Source organism: Onychostruthus taczanowskii, unplaced genomic scaffold, assembly GCF_017590055.1.
Source record: "Onychostruthus taczanowskii isolate IOZ18803 unplaced genomic scaffold, ASM1759005v1 scaffold74, whole genome shotgun sequence".
NCBI classification, from domain to species: Eukaryota; Metazoa; Chordata; class Aves; order Passeriformes; family Passeridae; genus Onychostruthus; species Onychostruthus taczanowskii.
The window spans coordinates 213,640-229,821 of NW_024505229.1; the positions used below are offsets into that span (position 1 = coordinate 213,640).

General features: G+C 60.9%; 1 protein-coding gene across 4 annotated transcripts in view; it reads left to right on the forward strand.

Annotated features, from left to right (window-relative positions):
• The first annotated feature begins 283 nt into the window (after positions 1-283).
• Positions 284-16,182, forward strand: part of SOX13 (SRY-box transcription factor 13) — a 38,252-nt gene continuing 22,353 nt past the window's right edge. For 3 of the 4 annotated variants that reach the window (XR_005953981.1, XM_041422617.1, XM_041422618.1), the window contains exon 1: positions 284-494. Coding sequence is in view for 2 of the 4 variants with exons in the window: in XM_041422617.1 (XP_041278551.1) it covers positions 307-494 (188 nt within the window). In the remaining 2 variants the exon portion in view is untranslated. Of the gene's footprint in view, positions 495-11,284; positions 11,456-16,182 lie in introns of those variants that run through there. The other variant, XM_041422619.1, reaches the window with a different exon arrangement.

Here is a 16,182-nt window from a genome sequence, read left to right on the forward strand (position 1 = left end):
CGGGATGGAAAATCGGGATATCGCCGGCTGGATGCGCCTGGAGGCAGAGGCGGGTTTGCGCCTTCAGCCTGGAATGCGCAGGGATGGGGGCATGGAGGATGAACCCCCCGCTCTCAGCCCATCCCTGGGGGGTCTCTGGGTGGTCCCAGCCCCTCGGGCCGAGCCTTTCCAGGACGGCACGACCGTGCAAAAGCAGGGGCGTGGGGAAGGAAACATTCCAGCCCCGTCGCTCTGCGGCGTCCCACACACGGAGCCGGCCCTCGGCAAAGCTCCGTGCGCGGCCGGGATCCGCGGGGAAGGCAAACAATGGCATCCCCGGGGACAACAATGGCCCATTGTCCTTTGAAGCCCGAACAATGGGACAATGGCCCTCAGTGCGCTCCCCCCGTTCCCAGGCACGCCCCCCCCGCGGCCCCGGGGCTCCCGCTGGCCCCGAGAGCCGCCGCGCTCGCCGCTCGCTGGCCCCCGCTCCCGCTCCGTCCCTCGCTCCCGGGGTGAGTCTGGGGGGGTCCCCGCGGCCTCTCCCGCTCGCGTGGGGTGTTCCCGGTAAAGCAGGAGGAGGTTTCCCTTGGATTCCCGGCGTTTCGGTGGCGGGGAGGGGGATGGAAAAGTCCCGTCGGGTCAGGCGGGCCGTGCCCGGAGAACAGCGGGGCTTTGTTGTCTCCGGGGGTGGCCGCTCCGTCAGCCCGCCCTGAAGGATTCCTGGGGAATCCGAACCCTCCTCCTCCTCCTCTTCCTCCCCGTGGCGCTGGGAACGAGCCCGCTCTGCAGCCGGCAGGGCGTGGGGGGCAGGGGGAGCCCCCCATCCTGCACGGGGCACCCCGGGGAGCCTCTGAGCCGCTCCGCAGATGTCCCCAGGCCACCTCCAGCCACCCCCGAGGGTCCACCCGCTGTCCCCGTGGGCCCCGGGAGCAGCCGAGGGTGGCGGATCCCGGCTGGGGACACCGGGGGTGGCACGGGGCTGGGTGGTGCCACCCCCGGGGGTCGCTCCGGGAGGGCACGGCCGCAGGGCAGAGGCCGAGGAACCTCTCCTTGTGCCCCCAGGGGCTCCCAAAATCCGGGCGTGCTGCAGAGCCAGGGCTGGGGGAGCCGGCACCGCCGGATCCAGGGTCGGGCATGGGCTCGGAGCCGCTCTGGGATCAGCCCAGCTGGCACCGGGCCCGGTCACCTCCCCGGTGCCACCCCCGTGTCCCTGCCAGCATCCTCGGCCGCTGCTCTGGGGCCACCTGGGGGCTCATTTGTCCTTTTTTTGGCGCGGGGATGGGGGACACGGGGACCTGGCTGTTCCCAAAGGCCACCAGCAGCCTCCAACGCCCTTTGCAGGCTTCCAGGACCCCCTAAAACCCCAAATCCCTCCCCAAATCCGCTCCTGTCGGCACCTACGGGCAAACAAACGCACCTGAATAGGGAATGAATGGAGTGAGAAAAGAGCCCGGAACACTTTGTGCTCGCAGCGAGCGGGGAACAATCGCTAAATACAAATCAGCGAGAGAAAAGGCAGAGAGAGAAAGAGAGAGAGAGAGACAAAAGCAAGAACGGCGGCACAAAGGAGAGGAATGAAATGGTAAAGTAAAGTCAAACAAAAAGGAGCCGGGCTGAGACAAAAGGAGGGAACAATATCCCCGAGGCAATAGGCTCCTGAACAATGGGGACAGTGACAGCGGCACAAAGACGCTCTGTTTGCAAGTAGACGTTATCTCACACAGCCACTGGCAGGCCTGGCCCCGGCGCTTCTATTTTCAGGGATGCTTTTGTGCCGCGCCGAACAATATTCCTTGCATGGCTGCAGATACAGAGATCAGGGGAGGCTTTTTTTTGGGTTGGTTTTTTTTTTTTTTTTTTTAGCTTTCCCTGTGCCAGCTCTGCCATAAAAACAGGTTCAGCCCTTTGGAGGACGCGGCAGAGCGAGCTGAGGGCGATGCGGTGACAATGCCAGGGGAGGGGGTGGCATCAGGAGGTGCCACCAGGCCGGGCCACGGCGCAGCCGGAGCCGCGGGAGATTTGGGGTGGAGAGTCCGGGATTTGGGGATGGAAAGTCCAGATTTTGGGAAGGAAAATCCGGGTTTTTGGGATGGACAGTCCGGGGTTTTAAAATGGAAAATCTGGAATTTTAGGATGGACAGTCCGGGGTTTTGGGATGGACAGTCCAGGGTTTTAGGATAGAGTCCAGGGTTTTGGGATGGACAATCTGGGATTTTGGGATGGACAGTCCAGGGTTTTAGGATAGAGTCCAGTGTTTTGGGATGGACAATCTGGGATTTTGGGATGGACAGTCCAGGGTTTTAGGATAGAGTCCAGGTTTTTGGGATGGACAATCTGGAGTTTTAGGATGGACAATCCGGGGTTTTAGGATGGACAGTCTGAAATTTTAGGATGGACTACCTGGCGTTTTGGGATGGACAACCCGGGGTTTTGGGATGGACAGTCTCGAATTTTAGGATGGACAATCCGGAGTTTTGGGGTGGACAATCCGGGCTTTATGGGCTCGCAGTTTGCACTTGAAGGGAACCGGGCAGACCTGCAGGATGGGTTTTGCGGCTCCTTTTGTTGGCAGCGCTTTGGTTTTTAACCCCTGAAGGTGCTGGCACGGCTGGCACGGCTCCCTGGCACCCCTCGGCCGCCGAGGAGTCACCCGGGCCCGGTGACACGTGGCAGTGGCACAGTTTAGGGGGGACAATGTGCAGGGCACGGCTGGGCCGTGCTGGAGCAGGAGGGGCGAGGATGTCCCCAGGGATGTCCCCAGGGATGCCTGCTCAGGTTTTGGCACTCCTGGAGCCACAGCTCCCGGTTTTCCCGTGGGATTGGGGCTGGCAGGAGCTGTTTGGGGCTGCCCTGTGCCCATTCCCTGGAATTCCTCACCCATGGAGAGCTCCGGCTGTGCCTGCGCTGGTTTGTGGGGTCACGGAGGTGTCATCCCAAAAAATTCCCCTTCTGGGATTTTCCCAGCTGTCCCCCAGTGCCTGGCTGACCCCGGGAATCACGGTTACCCCCCAGCATTTTTGGGGTGCGTTAGCAGCACCCAGACACCCCCCGATCCACCCCAATCCCTCCTTTAGGACATCCCACAAAACCTGCAGCTCCTGGGACCCTCCTGCCCTTCCCCCGCTCCGAAATCCGCCCCCTCCTCCCACACCAACCCCTCCAAAACCCCGAGGACGTCACGGCGCTACCGAAAACCAGCGGGGACAGGAAAAATCGGGGTGTCGAGAAGCCGGGGCCGCCCCTATCGGGGGCCGATCTCCTGTTCCAGCAGCTGGGCTCGGCTCTGACTCGAAATGAGCTGCGCTTTCTGATATCGATCACCTTATCTGGGGGCGCATCCTGTTGCTATTTCGGCTGCTTCCTCCCCTCAGCAGCTGGGGAGCAGCGCCAGCTGCTCGAAACCTGCGGCACGGGGGGGTTTGGGGCGCCTGAAAAAAAGACCCCGAGCTCGCTTCGGGGCTGGTGCCACCCTCAGCGGTGCCACCGTGCCCTTCCCTGCCCGCTGCCACTGCCGGCTGGGGGCACGGGGGGCTGCCGGGGGGGGATTTGGGGCGCTCAAATCAAAGCGGAAAACGGCTCCCGAATCCCGGTATCTGATCTTGCGGCGGGCTCCGCACACGTGTCCCCGAGCCGGGCCGAGCCTCGGCGACGGCTGCGACATGAAAGTCCTCGTCCCCTCGGTGGCACCGCCGCCCCCGTGCGCCCCCCGGGCTCGTCCCTCCCGGATTCCGGCCGGATTCCCGTGTCCAAAGGGTTCCCCGGGTGATGGGAACGGGGGAAAAAATCGCCGCCCGCAGGGCATTTAACCCTTTCCATGCTGCCCTGGCATCGCCTCTGCCCCTCAAAGTGACACCCCTCAAGTGACGATTTTTGGGTTTTCCCCCCCCCCTCCTGTTTCTTGTCCTCCCTGTCGGGAATTTCTCCCAGTTCGCCCCAAAATCCAAGCCCGGCTCTTCCCGCTGGAATTTTTTGGCGGAGAGGGGAGCTCTTGGCTGCAATTAGCTGGTATTTAAATCCTCGCTAACCCCTAACGCCCTAATGACAGCCGTAATGATGCTCCGCGCATCCCGCAGCTCGAGATTACACTCGCTAATTAATTAATCCCCGGCCCCCCCCCTCCGCTCTCCCCGCGGCCGGGAGAAGAAATCGCTGAGAGTCTCTTAAGAAAAAGGACATAAAGGCAGGGAAAAGCAGGCTCCAAAACAAGACAAATGGGGATTTGGAGACAATCCGGGCCGCGTCCATGTGACCCGAGAGTGGACGAGGCAGGAGAAAGGAGAAAAATGCCAAGAGCGGAGCGGCCAGGAGAGAAAAAACAACAAAAAACCCCAATAAAATCCCTCCAAAAAACCCAAAGAGCCAGCTTTTTTAAAAAAAAAATAATAAAACAAACCAAAAAACCTAAAAAAAAAAAAACCCGGGGAAAGAAAAGCACCAAGATGAAGGGAGTGACAAAGCATCAAAGGGAAGAGAAACCAAAGGCGTCGGAACAAAGGACGAGCTGGAACAAAGCCCCAAAGAGGGGGGAACAAAAGCACTAAATAGAAAACAAAGGCGGGGGGACAAGAAAAGCCCCTCTGTGGGGCTGGGTGGCACCGGGTCCCCGCCGGAGCCGGGCTGGCGGAGGGTGACAGCCCCGGGACAGCCTCGGTGTCGCCTTTGAAGCGGCAGCGCCGGGCTCGGGCCCCGGGGGAGGTCGGGGCGCAGCTCGGCCCCGCTGCCCCCCGGGCCCGCTGGGTGGTCCGGCTGTCCCCTGTGTCCCTCCCGCTGTCCCTCTGTCCCTCCCAGCTCGGTGTCACCCCCTCCGCGCCCCGCTGCCGCCCCTGCCCCGCGGTCTGGGCACGGCTGGGACAGTGCCAGGCTGGCAGTGCCACCCTCCCCGCGGTGGCATTGTCGCGGTGTGTGGCTGGGCTGGCCCCTCGTGCCGGGGACAGGGACAGAGGGGACTGAGTCCCAGAGGAGCCCTGGGGATCCCTGATTGTCCCCAGGAGGGTTGGCACAAGTGGTGCCACACCGGGGGGGACACACGGTGGGGACATCCAGGGTGGGCAGGGGTGGGGTGGGCCTGGAGTCCGACTGGAACTGGGGAGCTGGGAGGTGGATTTGGGGTGCTGGATGGTGGATTTGGGTGCTGGGAGGTGGATTTGGGATGCTGGGAGGTGGATTTGGGATGCTGGGAGGTGGATTTGGGGTGCTGGGACGTGGATTTGGGGTGCTGGGACGTGAATTTGGGGTGCTGTGAGGTGGATTTGGGTGCTGGGAGGTGGACTTGGGGTGCTGGGAGGTGGATTTTTGGGTGCTGGAAGGTGGCAGTGCCACCACGCCAGCTGCTGGCACCTGTGGGTGGGTGGCACTGAGCTCTTGGGCAGTGGCAGCACCTTCAAGGCCTCCACCTGGGATTTCCACAGGTGGAACACAGGGCAGGGACACGGGGATGACTGAGGGGACAAGGGGACAGACAGAGGGACACGGGGATGGCTGAGGGGACAAGGGGACGGACAGAGGGACACGGGGATAGCCGTGGGGACCCTGTGGGTGCTGTGGGGCCGTTCCCAGGCTGGTGAGAAGCTCAGCTGTGCCCATTCCCAAACAAAGGCCCCATTTCCATGCAGGAATCCGGGCCGGGTTTGCTGTCCCGGGTTTGCCCCTGAGCTGGGTTTGGCTTTGCTGTCCCAGGTTTGCTGTCCCGGGTTTGCTGTCCCAGTTTTGCCCCTCGGGCTCGGTTTGCTGTCTCATCTATTCTGTCCTGGCTTTGCTGCCCCGGTTTTGCCCCGAGCACCGGGCCATTGTCTGGAGCCCTTCCCTGCCCCAGAGGGAAGGGAAGCTCCGCTGGTCCCGGACTGGGTTCTGCTGGTCCCGAGGGCTCTGCCTGTCCCGGGCTGGGCTCTGCTTGTCCCGGGTTGGGTTCTGCTTGTCCCGGGCTGGGCTCTGCTGTCCCGGGCTGGGCTCTGCCTGTCCCGGGCTGGGCTCTGCTGTCCCGGGCTGGGCTCTGCCTGTCCCGGGTTGGGTTCTGCCTGTCCCGGGCTGGGCTCTGCTGTCCCGGGCTGGGCTCCGCTGGCCCCGCTGGCCCCGAGGGCTCTGCAGAGAGCGGGGCTGGGAAAAGGAAAGCGAGCGCCGGCCGAGCCTGTGCCCTGCGTGCCCCCAGCCCCGGCAGCGCTTTCCCGGGCTGGGCTCTGCCTGTCCCGGGTTGGGTTCTGCCTGTCCCGGGCTGGGCTCTGCTGTCCCGGGCTGGGCTCTGCCTGTCCCGGGTTGGGTTCTGCCTGTCCCGGGCTGGGCTCTGCTGTCCCGGGCTGGGCTCTGCCTGTCCCGGGTTGGGTTCTGCCTGTCCCGGGCTGGGCTCTGCTGTCCCGGGCTGGGCTCCGCTGGCCCCGCTGGCCCCGAGGGCTCTGCAGAGAGCGGGGCTGGGAAAAGGAAAGCGAGCGCCGGCCGAGCCTGTGCCCTGCGTGCCCCCAGCCCCGGCAGCGCTGCCCTGCGGCTCTCGGGCCCCTCCGGGCATTGTCCCGGCTTCCTCCGCCGGGGCAGCTCCGGGAAAGCTGCGGCAGCCCTGGGGCCTTGCCCGGGGGCGGCCAGGTGGGAGCAGGGCAGGGACGGGGACAGTGGCTGTGCCCTTGTGCCCACCTGGCACCTCATGCCTGGGGGATGCCCAGCATGTCCTGGTGATGCCCAGTGTGTCCTGGTGATCTCAGTGGGTGCTGAGGATGCCCAGCAGGTCTCGGGAGTGCCCAGCAGGTGCTGGTGATGCCCAGCATGTCCTGGTGATGCCCAGCAGGTGCTGGGGGTGCCCAGCAGGCGCACGGGGGGTGCCGGGGGCAGGGTCCGCAGCGCTGGTGGCACTGGGGGTCCCCGGGGCCACCAGGGCGGGCGAGGGAGGAAAGGAAAGTGAAAGTCCTGGCGGCCGGGCTGTTGCCATGGCGACCCCAACAAAGCTCCCGCTCCCTCTTTTTTGGCTCCGTCGTCGCGCGGGTCTCCGGCCCCTCCGGGAATTGTGTCCCCGTCCAGCCTGGGGACAGCGCCTCCCGTCCCCTCCCAGCCCTGGAGTGGCTTTGGGGACCCCGGGGGTCGCTGGGTCCCCCACAAACCCCTCCCTCGCGGGGCCCTCGGGGTCAGGGGGTGACACTGAGGGGCTGGTGGCTTTGGGGACACTCGGGGCTGCCCGTGCCAGGGGGGGCACTGGGACCAGCTGTGCCCCCAGCGGGGGAGGGGCTCAGAGGGGCTGGGGGGGACCTGGGCTCTGCCTGTCCCGGGCTGGGCTCTGCTGTCCCGGGCTGGGCTCTGCCTGTCCCGGGCTGGGCTCTGCTGTCCCGGGCTGGGCTCTGCTGGTCCCGAGGGCTCTGCCTGTCCCGGGCTGGGCTCTGCTGTCCCGGGCTGGGCTCTGCCTGTCCCGGGCTGGGCTCTGCTGTCCCGGGCTGGGCTCCGCTGGCCCCGCTGGCCCCGAGGGCTCTGCAGGGAGCGGGGCTGGGAAAAGGAAGGTGAGCCCCGGCCGAGCCTGTGCCCTGCGTGCCCCCAGCCCCGGCAGCGCTGCCCTGCGGCTCTCGGGCCCCTCCGGGCATTGTCCCGGCTTCCTCCGCCGGGGCAGCTCCGGGAAAGCTGCGGCAGCCCTGGGGCCTTGCCCGGGGGCGGCCAGGTGGGAGCAGGGCAGGGACGGGGACAGTGGCTGTGCCCTTGTGCCCACCTGGCACCTCATGCCTGGGGGATGCCCAGCAGGTCCTGGTGATGCCCAGCGTGTCCTGGTGATGCCCAGCGTGTCCTGGTGATGCCCAGCGTGTCCTGGTGATGCCCAGCATGTCCTGGTGATGCCCAGTGTGTCCTGGTGATGCCCAGTGTGTCCTGGTGATCTCCAGCATGTCCTGGTGATGCCCAGCAGGTGCTGGGGATGCCCAGCGTGTCCTGGTGATGCCCAGCGTGTCCTGGTGATGCCCAGCAGGTCCTGGTGATGCCCAGCAGGTGCCGGGGGTGCCCAGCGTGTCCTGGTGATGCCCAGCAGGTGCCGTGGGTGCCCAGCGGGTGCCGGGGGTGCCCAGCAGGCGCACGGGGGGTGCCGGGGGCAGGGTCCGCAGCGCTGGTGGCACTGGGGGTCCCCGGGGCCACCAGGGCGGGCGAGGGAGGAAAGGAAAGTGAAAGTCCTGGCGGCCGGGCTGTTGCCATGGCGACCCCAACAAAGCTCCCGCTCCCTCTTTTTTGGCTCCGTCGTCGCGCGGGTCTCCGGCCCCTCCGGGAATTGTGTCCCCGTCCAGCCTGGGGACAGCGCCTCCCGTCCCCTCCCAGCCCTGGAGTGGCTTTGGGGACCCCGGGGGTCGCTGGGTCCCCCACAAACCCCTCCCTCGCGGGGCCCTCGGGGTCAGGGGGTGACACTGAGGGGCTGGTGGCTTTGGGGACACTCGGGGCTGCCCGTGCCAGGGGGGGCACTGGGACCAGCTGTGCCCCCAGCGGGGGAGGGGCTCAGAGGGGCTGGGGGGGACCTGTCCCATCCTCTCCGGGATGTTTGTCCAGGTGGGAATGGGAATGTGGGAATGGGAGTATGGGATTGGGAATACGGGATTTGGAATATGAAAATAGGAATGTGGGAATGGGAATATGAAAATGGGAATATGGGATCGGGAATGTGGGAATGGGAGTATGGGATTGGGAATGTGGGATTGGGAATATGGGAATATGGGATTGGGAATCTGGGAATGGGAATAGGGGATTGGGAATATGGGAATGGGAATATGGGATTGGGAATATGGGAATATGGGATTGGGAATCTGGGATTGGGAATGTGGGAATGGGAATATGGGAATGGGAATACGGGATTGGGAATATGGTATTGGGAATGTGGGAATGGGAATATGGGAGTGGGAGTATGGGATTTGGAATATGGGAATCTGGGAATGGGAAGATGGGAATGGGAATATGGGAATGGGAATATGGGAATGTCCCACGGGGTTTCATGGGAATGTCCCACCGAGCCCCTTTAGGGTTTGGGGGCTGGGGGTGCAGCCGAGTTCCCCGATTTCCTGTGAAATCCTCTGGGTGAGGATGGGAAATGATCCCAGGTCTCTGCTCTGCTCTTTGCCGTGGGATGGGGACAGGGAGAGGGCTGGGATTGAGGTGTGGGTACCCAACCCCCCCCAAACCCCCAGCTCAGCTCAGCAAACCCCAAATCCCAGCAGCTCCATCTCTTCTCTCCTGCCTGGAAAAAAAAAAAAAAAAAAAAAAAGGAATTCCCAGGGAAGCAAATAACGGCGTGGGGGAGGAAAGAGCCCAGAGTCAATGGGAACTTTCCCGGCTGGTGAAACATAAACAGCCCTTCCGTGTTGACACAACATTGTAAAGGTTTCACGGCAGGGAAAAAAAAAAAAAAAAGAAAAAAAATGCTCCTTGTCAGCACTGGCCCGAGGCAGCCCCTGTCCCTGTCCAGCTGTCCCCTGGAAGGGATTTTATTCCCTGGGGAAGGTGGGTGATGGAATTCCCGGAGCTGCCGGAGGGGTGAGGCGCGTGGGGCGCCGGGTTTGGGGTGTGGGGAGATCCTGAGGGGGTCCCAGGTGGGAAAAATCTCCTAAATCCAACTGAGCTCCCGGGTTTCCATCCCCAGACATGTGGGAATGGTGTCCATCTGTCCGTCTGTCCAGCTGGGGGGCTGCCAGTTGTTCCCCTTGCTCCGTGCCAGCCTCGCCATGGCACACAAAAGGGGTGGGTGCAAAAATGAAAAAAGGGTTTAGCAGCACTAAATCCTTTTAAAAGAATGATTCCATGGGTTTCCTTAAAATTATGATTTAATTATGAAATAAATCAAATCCCTTTTTAGGACTGGAGAAAGGGAAACCCTTCTGGGATTGGAGTAGGGGAAATCCTTTAGGAACTGGAAAAGGGGAAATCCTTTTCGGATTGGAAAAGGAGAAGCCCTTTTGGGATTGCAAAAGGGGAAAATCTTTAGGGATTGGAAAAAGGGAAATCCTTTTAGGATTGGAAAAGGGGAAATCATTTTGGGATTGATAAAGGGGAAATTCTTTAGGGATTGGAAAAGGGGAAATCCTTTTGGGATTGGAAAAGGGGAAACCCTTTTGGGACTGGAAAAGGGGAAATCCTTTTAGGATTGGAAAAGGAGAAACCCTTTTGGGATTGAAAAAGGGGAAAATCTTTAGGGATTGGAAAAAGGGAAATCCTTTTAGGATTGGAAAAGGGAAAATCCTTTTAGGATTGGAAAAGGGGAAATCCTTTTAGGATTGGAAAAGGGGAAATCCTTTTGGGATTGGAAAGGGGAAATACTTTTGGGATTGGAAAAGGGGAAATTCTTTTAGGACTGGAAAACGGGAAATCCTCTTGGGATTGAAAAAGGGGAAATTCTTTAGGGATTGGAAAAGGGGAAACCCTTGTGGGATCTGGAGGAGCCTGGGGATGTTCTGGGGGGTTGTAATCCCCAAAACCCTTTGAAAATCCCAAAGCTGAGAGTCCGGGAGCTCCGAGAGGCCCCGAGGGAGGTGAGCCCACCTTTGAGGCGTTTCCAGGGCCGGGGGATGATTGATTTGGGGCATCGGGAAGTTTCCACGCTGGCCTGGAGCCAGGCTGGCGAGCAGGGGAGCGGCAAGAATTCCCGAAGCGCTGCCACAATGGGACCGTTCCACTCGGGCTGAGCCTCACAATGGGGCCGGGCTGGCATCCAGGGAAAAGCGGTGCCAGGGCTGCCGGGATCCCCCCGGTGCCCCACCCGGCCGCCCAGGTGAGGTTTTGGGCGGTGGTCCCCTCCCCGGTGCGCCTCGCGGCCCCACCCGGGGGCTCCGCGGGAATTTCTGGGGTGCTGGAATGGAATTGGATGGAAACAGGGAAAATAGGGGAGGTGGGGGATGAACAAGGAAGGAGCAAAATTCAGGGCTGATCCCCAAGTTGGAAGGCGGATTTTGGGGTCTGCCACTGGCGCGTTGTGATTTTGGGGACCCCCACCCCCGGGAATCTGGGCCGGGCTCTCCAAAATCCAGGCGCGGCTCCAACCGCAGCTGGCAGCGAGGGGGGCCGCTCGCTCCCTGCCGGCCCCGGGGGGGTCTCAGGGGTCCCCCCAGACCCCTCCGAGTGGCGCCCCATCCTCTGGGGGGTCTCGGCCTCTCCGCGGAGCTCCGGGCGGAGCGGGGCAGCCCCGGCGCTGTCACACGCGGCTCCCCGGCGGGCCGGGGGTCTCGAGGGGAGGGGACGGGGCACGGGGCCGCCCCGAGCCGGCCGCTGGCTGGCTGGACCGGTGTCCCTCCTCCTCCCCTCCTCCTCCTCCTCCTCCTCCTCCCCACCTCCTCCTCCTCCTCCTCCTCGCTCCCTCTCTCCGCCCGGCGCCGGGGCAGCTCCCAGCGGAGCTCTGGGGACATGGAGCGGACCTGAGGCGGTGGCGGAGCCCGCGGCGGCAGCGGCGGAACCGGCGGAAGAGCCGGCACCGGGGCGGAACCGGCACCGACACCGGGGCGGGACCGAGACCGGCACCGGCGGCACCGGGGCTCAGCGCGGCGGAGCTGTGAGTGCGGCCGGGGGCACCGGAACAGCCCGGGGGGCACAGACACAGCCCCGGGGGGCACAGACACAGCCCCGGGGTGCCGAGCACCCTGCGGGGTCGCGGAGCACCCTCGGGGGTCGCGGTTGAGGGAACCGAGCGGGAGAAGCCCCCCCGGAGCCGCTGGGCTTGAGGGGGAGAAGAGAAAGGGGGGAAGGGGCGCGGGGTCCGGCCCCGCTCAGCCCCGCCAAGTTCGGGGCTGCGAACTCCGCTGCGAGCTCCCCCCGCAGCCCCGGGGAGCCCGGCAGCAGAGGGGTTAATCCCGGCAGCAGAGGGGTTAATCCCGGCTCCGGGGTCTGCGCGTCCCCCTGTGCGGGCACAGAGCGCGGTCCCCGCTGGGTGATTTGGGGACGGGGTCTGGGGGACAGGGGGACACGGGGACAGCCCCCCGGCGCCGTCGGGGTGTCCCCACGCTGTGCAGGGACAGACGGACGCGCTGCGGTGGCACGGACAGAGCCGCGTGTGTCCCGGGGCTGGGGGGACACGGCGGTGCGGCTCGGAGCGCGTTGGGGTCCCCGTTGTCGCCGCCTCTTGTCCCGTCCTCCATCGCTGTCCCTCGTCCCCACGGGACAAGCGACACTTCGGCGCATCCCCCCGGCCCGTCCAGGTGTCCCGGCGGGGACAGGCGACACCAGGCCTGGGGACACCATGGCTCCGGCCACCCCTGCAGGGGGGAAAACGCGGCCGGTGTCACCCGCGGGTGGCGAGAGGCGCCAACACCGCGACACTGTCGCGACAGAGGCTTCGGGAGCGGGGACAGCGCTGAGCTCCGTCGCTTCGCTGGCACAAACCCTGTCACCGCCACGGCGACATCCCCGGGGCCACCGGGGCCGGGCGGGGGTCTCGGGGGAGACCCCACAGCGGGGATGGTCCTGTAGGGGCTGTGGCTGCAGAATTGGGGGAAATTTGGGGTTTTTTCACCCCTCGAGTGCGGGGAAATCTCATCTCGGCGAGTTCAGCCCGCAAAGTTGAGCGGGGAAGGGAAAGGCGGGAGCTGCGTGCTCCTGGAGGAGAGGTTTTGAGGAGAAAAAGGCGAATAAACAGAAATTTTCGGCGCTTTCCACCTCCCATGAGCGATTTCCAGGGGGTCGCTGCCAGGGAGGAATGATGCTGCCGGGGAAAATGTGCTGGAGTCTCATGGAGCACTTTGGAATCGGAAAACTCCCCCCCAAAAAAAGCAGAAGTGATGGATTTGGGGAGTGAAAAAAGGAGAATGAGCTCTGTTAATGGGATTTTTTCCGATAACATCCCTCCCTCTCCTGTGGAGCCGATAACTCCTGGTTGTAATTCCTGCAATTTCCTCTCTCGGTTCAGTTTCATTTGGAGGATCCATTCCGGTGACACTGATACTTTTTTATCCTTTTTTTTTTTTTTTTCTCTCTCTCTCTTTTTTTTTTTTTTTCCCCTCTTTTCTTTTCAAAACCCGGCGATTTTCAGAAGCTTTTTGTGCTGTTAAAAATAGCAGCCGGCCTTTGACAACCGCGGCCAGGCTCAGGACAGTTTTTCCTGACACATTTTCACCTTCATCATCATCATCACCTCTCCCTCCCATGCCACCAAGAACCTCCACCTCTCCCTTCCAGCAGAAATCCCAATTTATTTATTTTTTTAATCCCATTTTTTTTTTAAATCTTAATTTTTTTAATACTTTTAAATTTTTTTTAATGTTTTTTAATCCCTTTTTCCTCTCTTGGAAAAGCTCAGCTCCCCCGTTGCTTTTTTTACTTCCACCCAAACCCTCCCCTCTCCCTAAATCTGTCTCGCAGCGAAGTTTATCCCAGGCTGGGAGATGTCCTGAGGGGAATTTCTGGACTTTTTGTCTCCCTGCCGAAATGTCCCTGGTTGCTCCAGGGGGGATCCGTGCCCTGCCGGGCTGGGCTGGGGGAGATGGAGCAGCTCGTAAAGTTGTTATGTGCTCCAGGGGTTTCAATTTCATTTATGGGCTGAGAGGAAGGGTTTGTGTCCCCGGGAAGGGAGCACGCCAAAGCTGCTCTGGCACCGGGATTATTTTTAATTTTGGGGTTTGCTGCCGTCCCTGGGAAGGGGAGAAGCTTAAAACCAAATTTTCAGCAGGATGATTTTTAATTTTGGGGTTTGCTGCCGTCCCTGGGAAGGGGAGAAGCTTAAAACCAAATTTTCATCAGGATGATTTTTAATTTTGGGGTTTGCTGGGGTCCCCAAAAAGGGAAGCACAGTAAATCTGCTCTTTCAGTGGGATTAGTTTTAATTTTGGGGTTTGCTGGGGTCCCCAAAAAGGGGAGCATGTTAAAACTGCTTTATCAGCGGGATTATTTTTAATTGGGGGCTAGGGAGGGTCCCCAAAAAGGGAAGCACAGTAAATCTGCTCTTTCAGTGGGATTAGTTTTAATTTTGGGGTTTGCTGGGGTCTCTGGGAAGGGGAGCAGGTTAAAACCAAATTTTCATCAGGATTGTTGTTAATTTTTGGAGTTTTCTGGGGTCTCTGGCAAGGGGAGCAGGTTAAAACCAAATTTTCATCAGGATGATTTTTAATTTTGGGGTTTGCTGGGGTCTCTGGGAAGGGGAGCAGGTTAAAAGCAATTTTTCAGCGGGATTATTTTTAATTTGGGGCTTTCTGGGGTCCCCAAAAAGGGAAGCACAGTAAATCTGCTCTTTGAGTGGGATTGTTTTTAATTTTGGGGTTTGCTGGGGTCCCCCAAAAGTGGAGCACCATAAAGCCGCTCTTTCCGTGGGATTATTTTATATTTTGTGGGTTTCTGGATCTCCTGGGAAGGGGAGCATTTTGAAGCCGCTCTTTCAGTGGGATTATTTTTAAATTTGGGGTTTTCTGGGGTCCCTGGGAAGGGGAGCACAGTAAATCTGCTCTTTCCATGGGATTATTTTTAATTTTGGGGTTTTCTGGGGTCCCTGGGAAGGGGAGCACAGTAAATCTGCTCTTTCCATGGGATTATTTTTAATTTTGGGGTTTTCTGGGGTCCCTTGGGCTCAGTTGGGAGCTCCAGGGCAGAGCAGCCGTGGGGTGAAGGTGGCTCTGGGGTGGTCTGAACCCCCCAGGTGAGGTTTGGGGGGGTCCAAACCCCCCAAAAAATGGTGGGCAGTCCATCCCTGCTGAGCATTCTCGGGATTTGGGACACAAGGATTGGGATTTTCCTGCTGGGGATGGGGGGTGGGAGAGTGAATCCCTGTGGGATGGAGGTGGAGGGAATCTTTGGGGTACAGGTGACAGGAATGTTTGGGATGCTGGGGATGGGAATCTTTGGGATTCAGATGAAGGGAATCTTTGGGATACAGGTGGAGGAAGTCTTTGGGATGCCGGGGAAGGAAATCTCTGGGATGGAGGTGATGGGAATCTTTGGGATGCAGGGGAAGGGAATCTTTGGGGTGCAGGTGACAGGAATCTTTGGGATGCAGGGGAAGGGAATCTTTGGGGTGGAGGTTACAGGAATCTTTGGGATGCTGGGGATGGGAATCTTTGGGATTCAGATGAAGGGAATCTTTGGGATGCAGGGGAAGGAAATCTCTGGGATGGAGGTGATGGGAATCTTTGGGATGCAGGGAAAGGGAATCTTTGGGATTCAGGTGAAGGGAATCTTTGGGATAGAGGTGACAGGAATTTTTGGGATGGAGGTGATAGGAATCTTTGGGGTACAGGGGAAGGGAATCTGTGGGATGGAGGTGATGGGAATCTCTGGGATGCAGGGGAAGGGAATCTTTGGGATACAGGTGGAGGATGTCTTTGGGATACAGGAGAAGGAAATCTCTGGGATGGAGGTGAAGGAAATCTTTGGGATAAAGGTGGGATGTGTGGAGGGAATCTCTGGGATGTGAGGAGGGAGTCTCTGGGATGTGAGGAGGGAATTTTTGGGAGGTGAGGAGGGAGTCTCTGGGATGTGAGGAGGGAATCTTTGGGATGTGAGGAGGGAGTCTCTGGGATGCCCTGGCTCTGGGAGCCGTTGCTGTCCCAGCCCTCAGCTCCGGGATCCCAGCCCACAAACAACAAACCCAAACAAACTTCCCGGGACGCTGGGGTGGCCCCAGCTGCCGGCATCACTTTGGGGGTCCCCCAGAGCTGAGCCCGTGGATTTGGGGGGTCAGGGATGCTGTCACCTGGGGGCTGTGGCCAGAGCCACGTTCCTGCTCTCTCCGGCTTTATCCCACTGCAAACATTCCCGGCTGGCACCAGCGCTCTGTGCCTGCACGTGGGATGGCAGCAATCCCAAAAAAGCTTCCAAAAAAGCTGTGACCACCCAGGGACCACCTTCACCGCCCTCCGGGGCCGCTGTCAGGGACCACCTTTCACAGCCTCCGGCAGCGCCGCTCCTGCTGTCCCGCCCCGCCAGCTCCCGGCCGTGCTGGGGAAAATCCCGCCGCTCATTTTCCTTCAAAATTCCATTTATTTTTTCTTTTTTCTTTTTTTTTTTTTTTTTTTTTGGAGCAAAACAATCCCCTCATGGCAGGGCAGCGCCTGCCCCGAGCCCGCGGGGCCCGGAGGAGCCGCTGCCCTCTTTTGTTCTCTGCTCCGGGGGAGCAGCGCTGCGGGCCGGGCTCAGGAATTCCCGCTGCTCCCAGCCCCGGGGTTCCCAAGGCTGGAAAAGAGATTTGGGATCGTGGAGCCCCTAAAGCTCCTGAGCCCCTGGGGAAAGAGAGGGGCGTCCGAGCTGCTGGTTTTGGGGGGGTTGAGAGTGGCTGTGGGGGTCTGAGAGGGGCAGGGG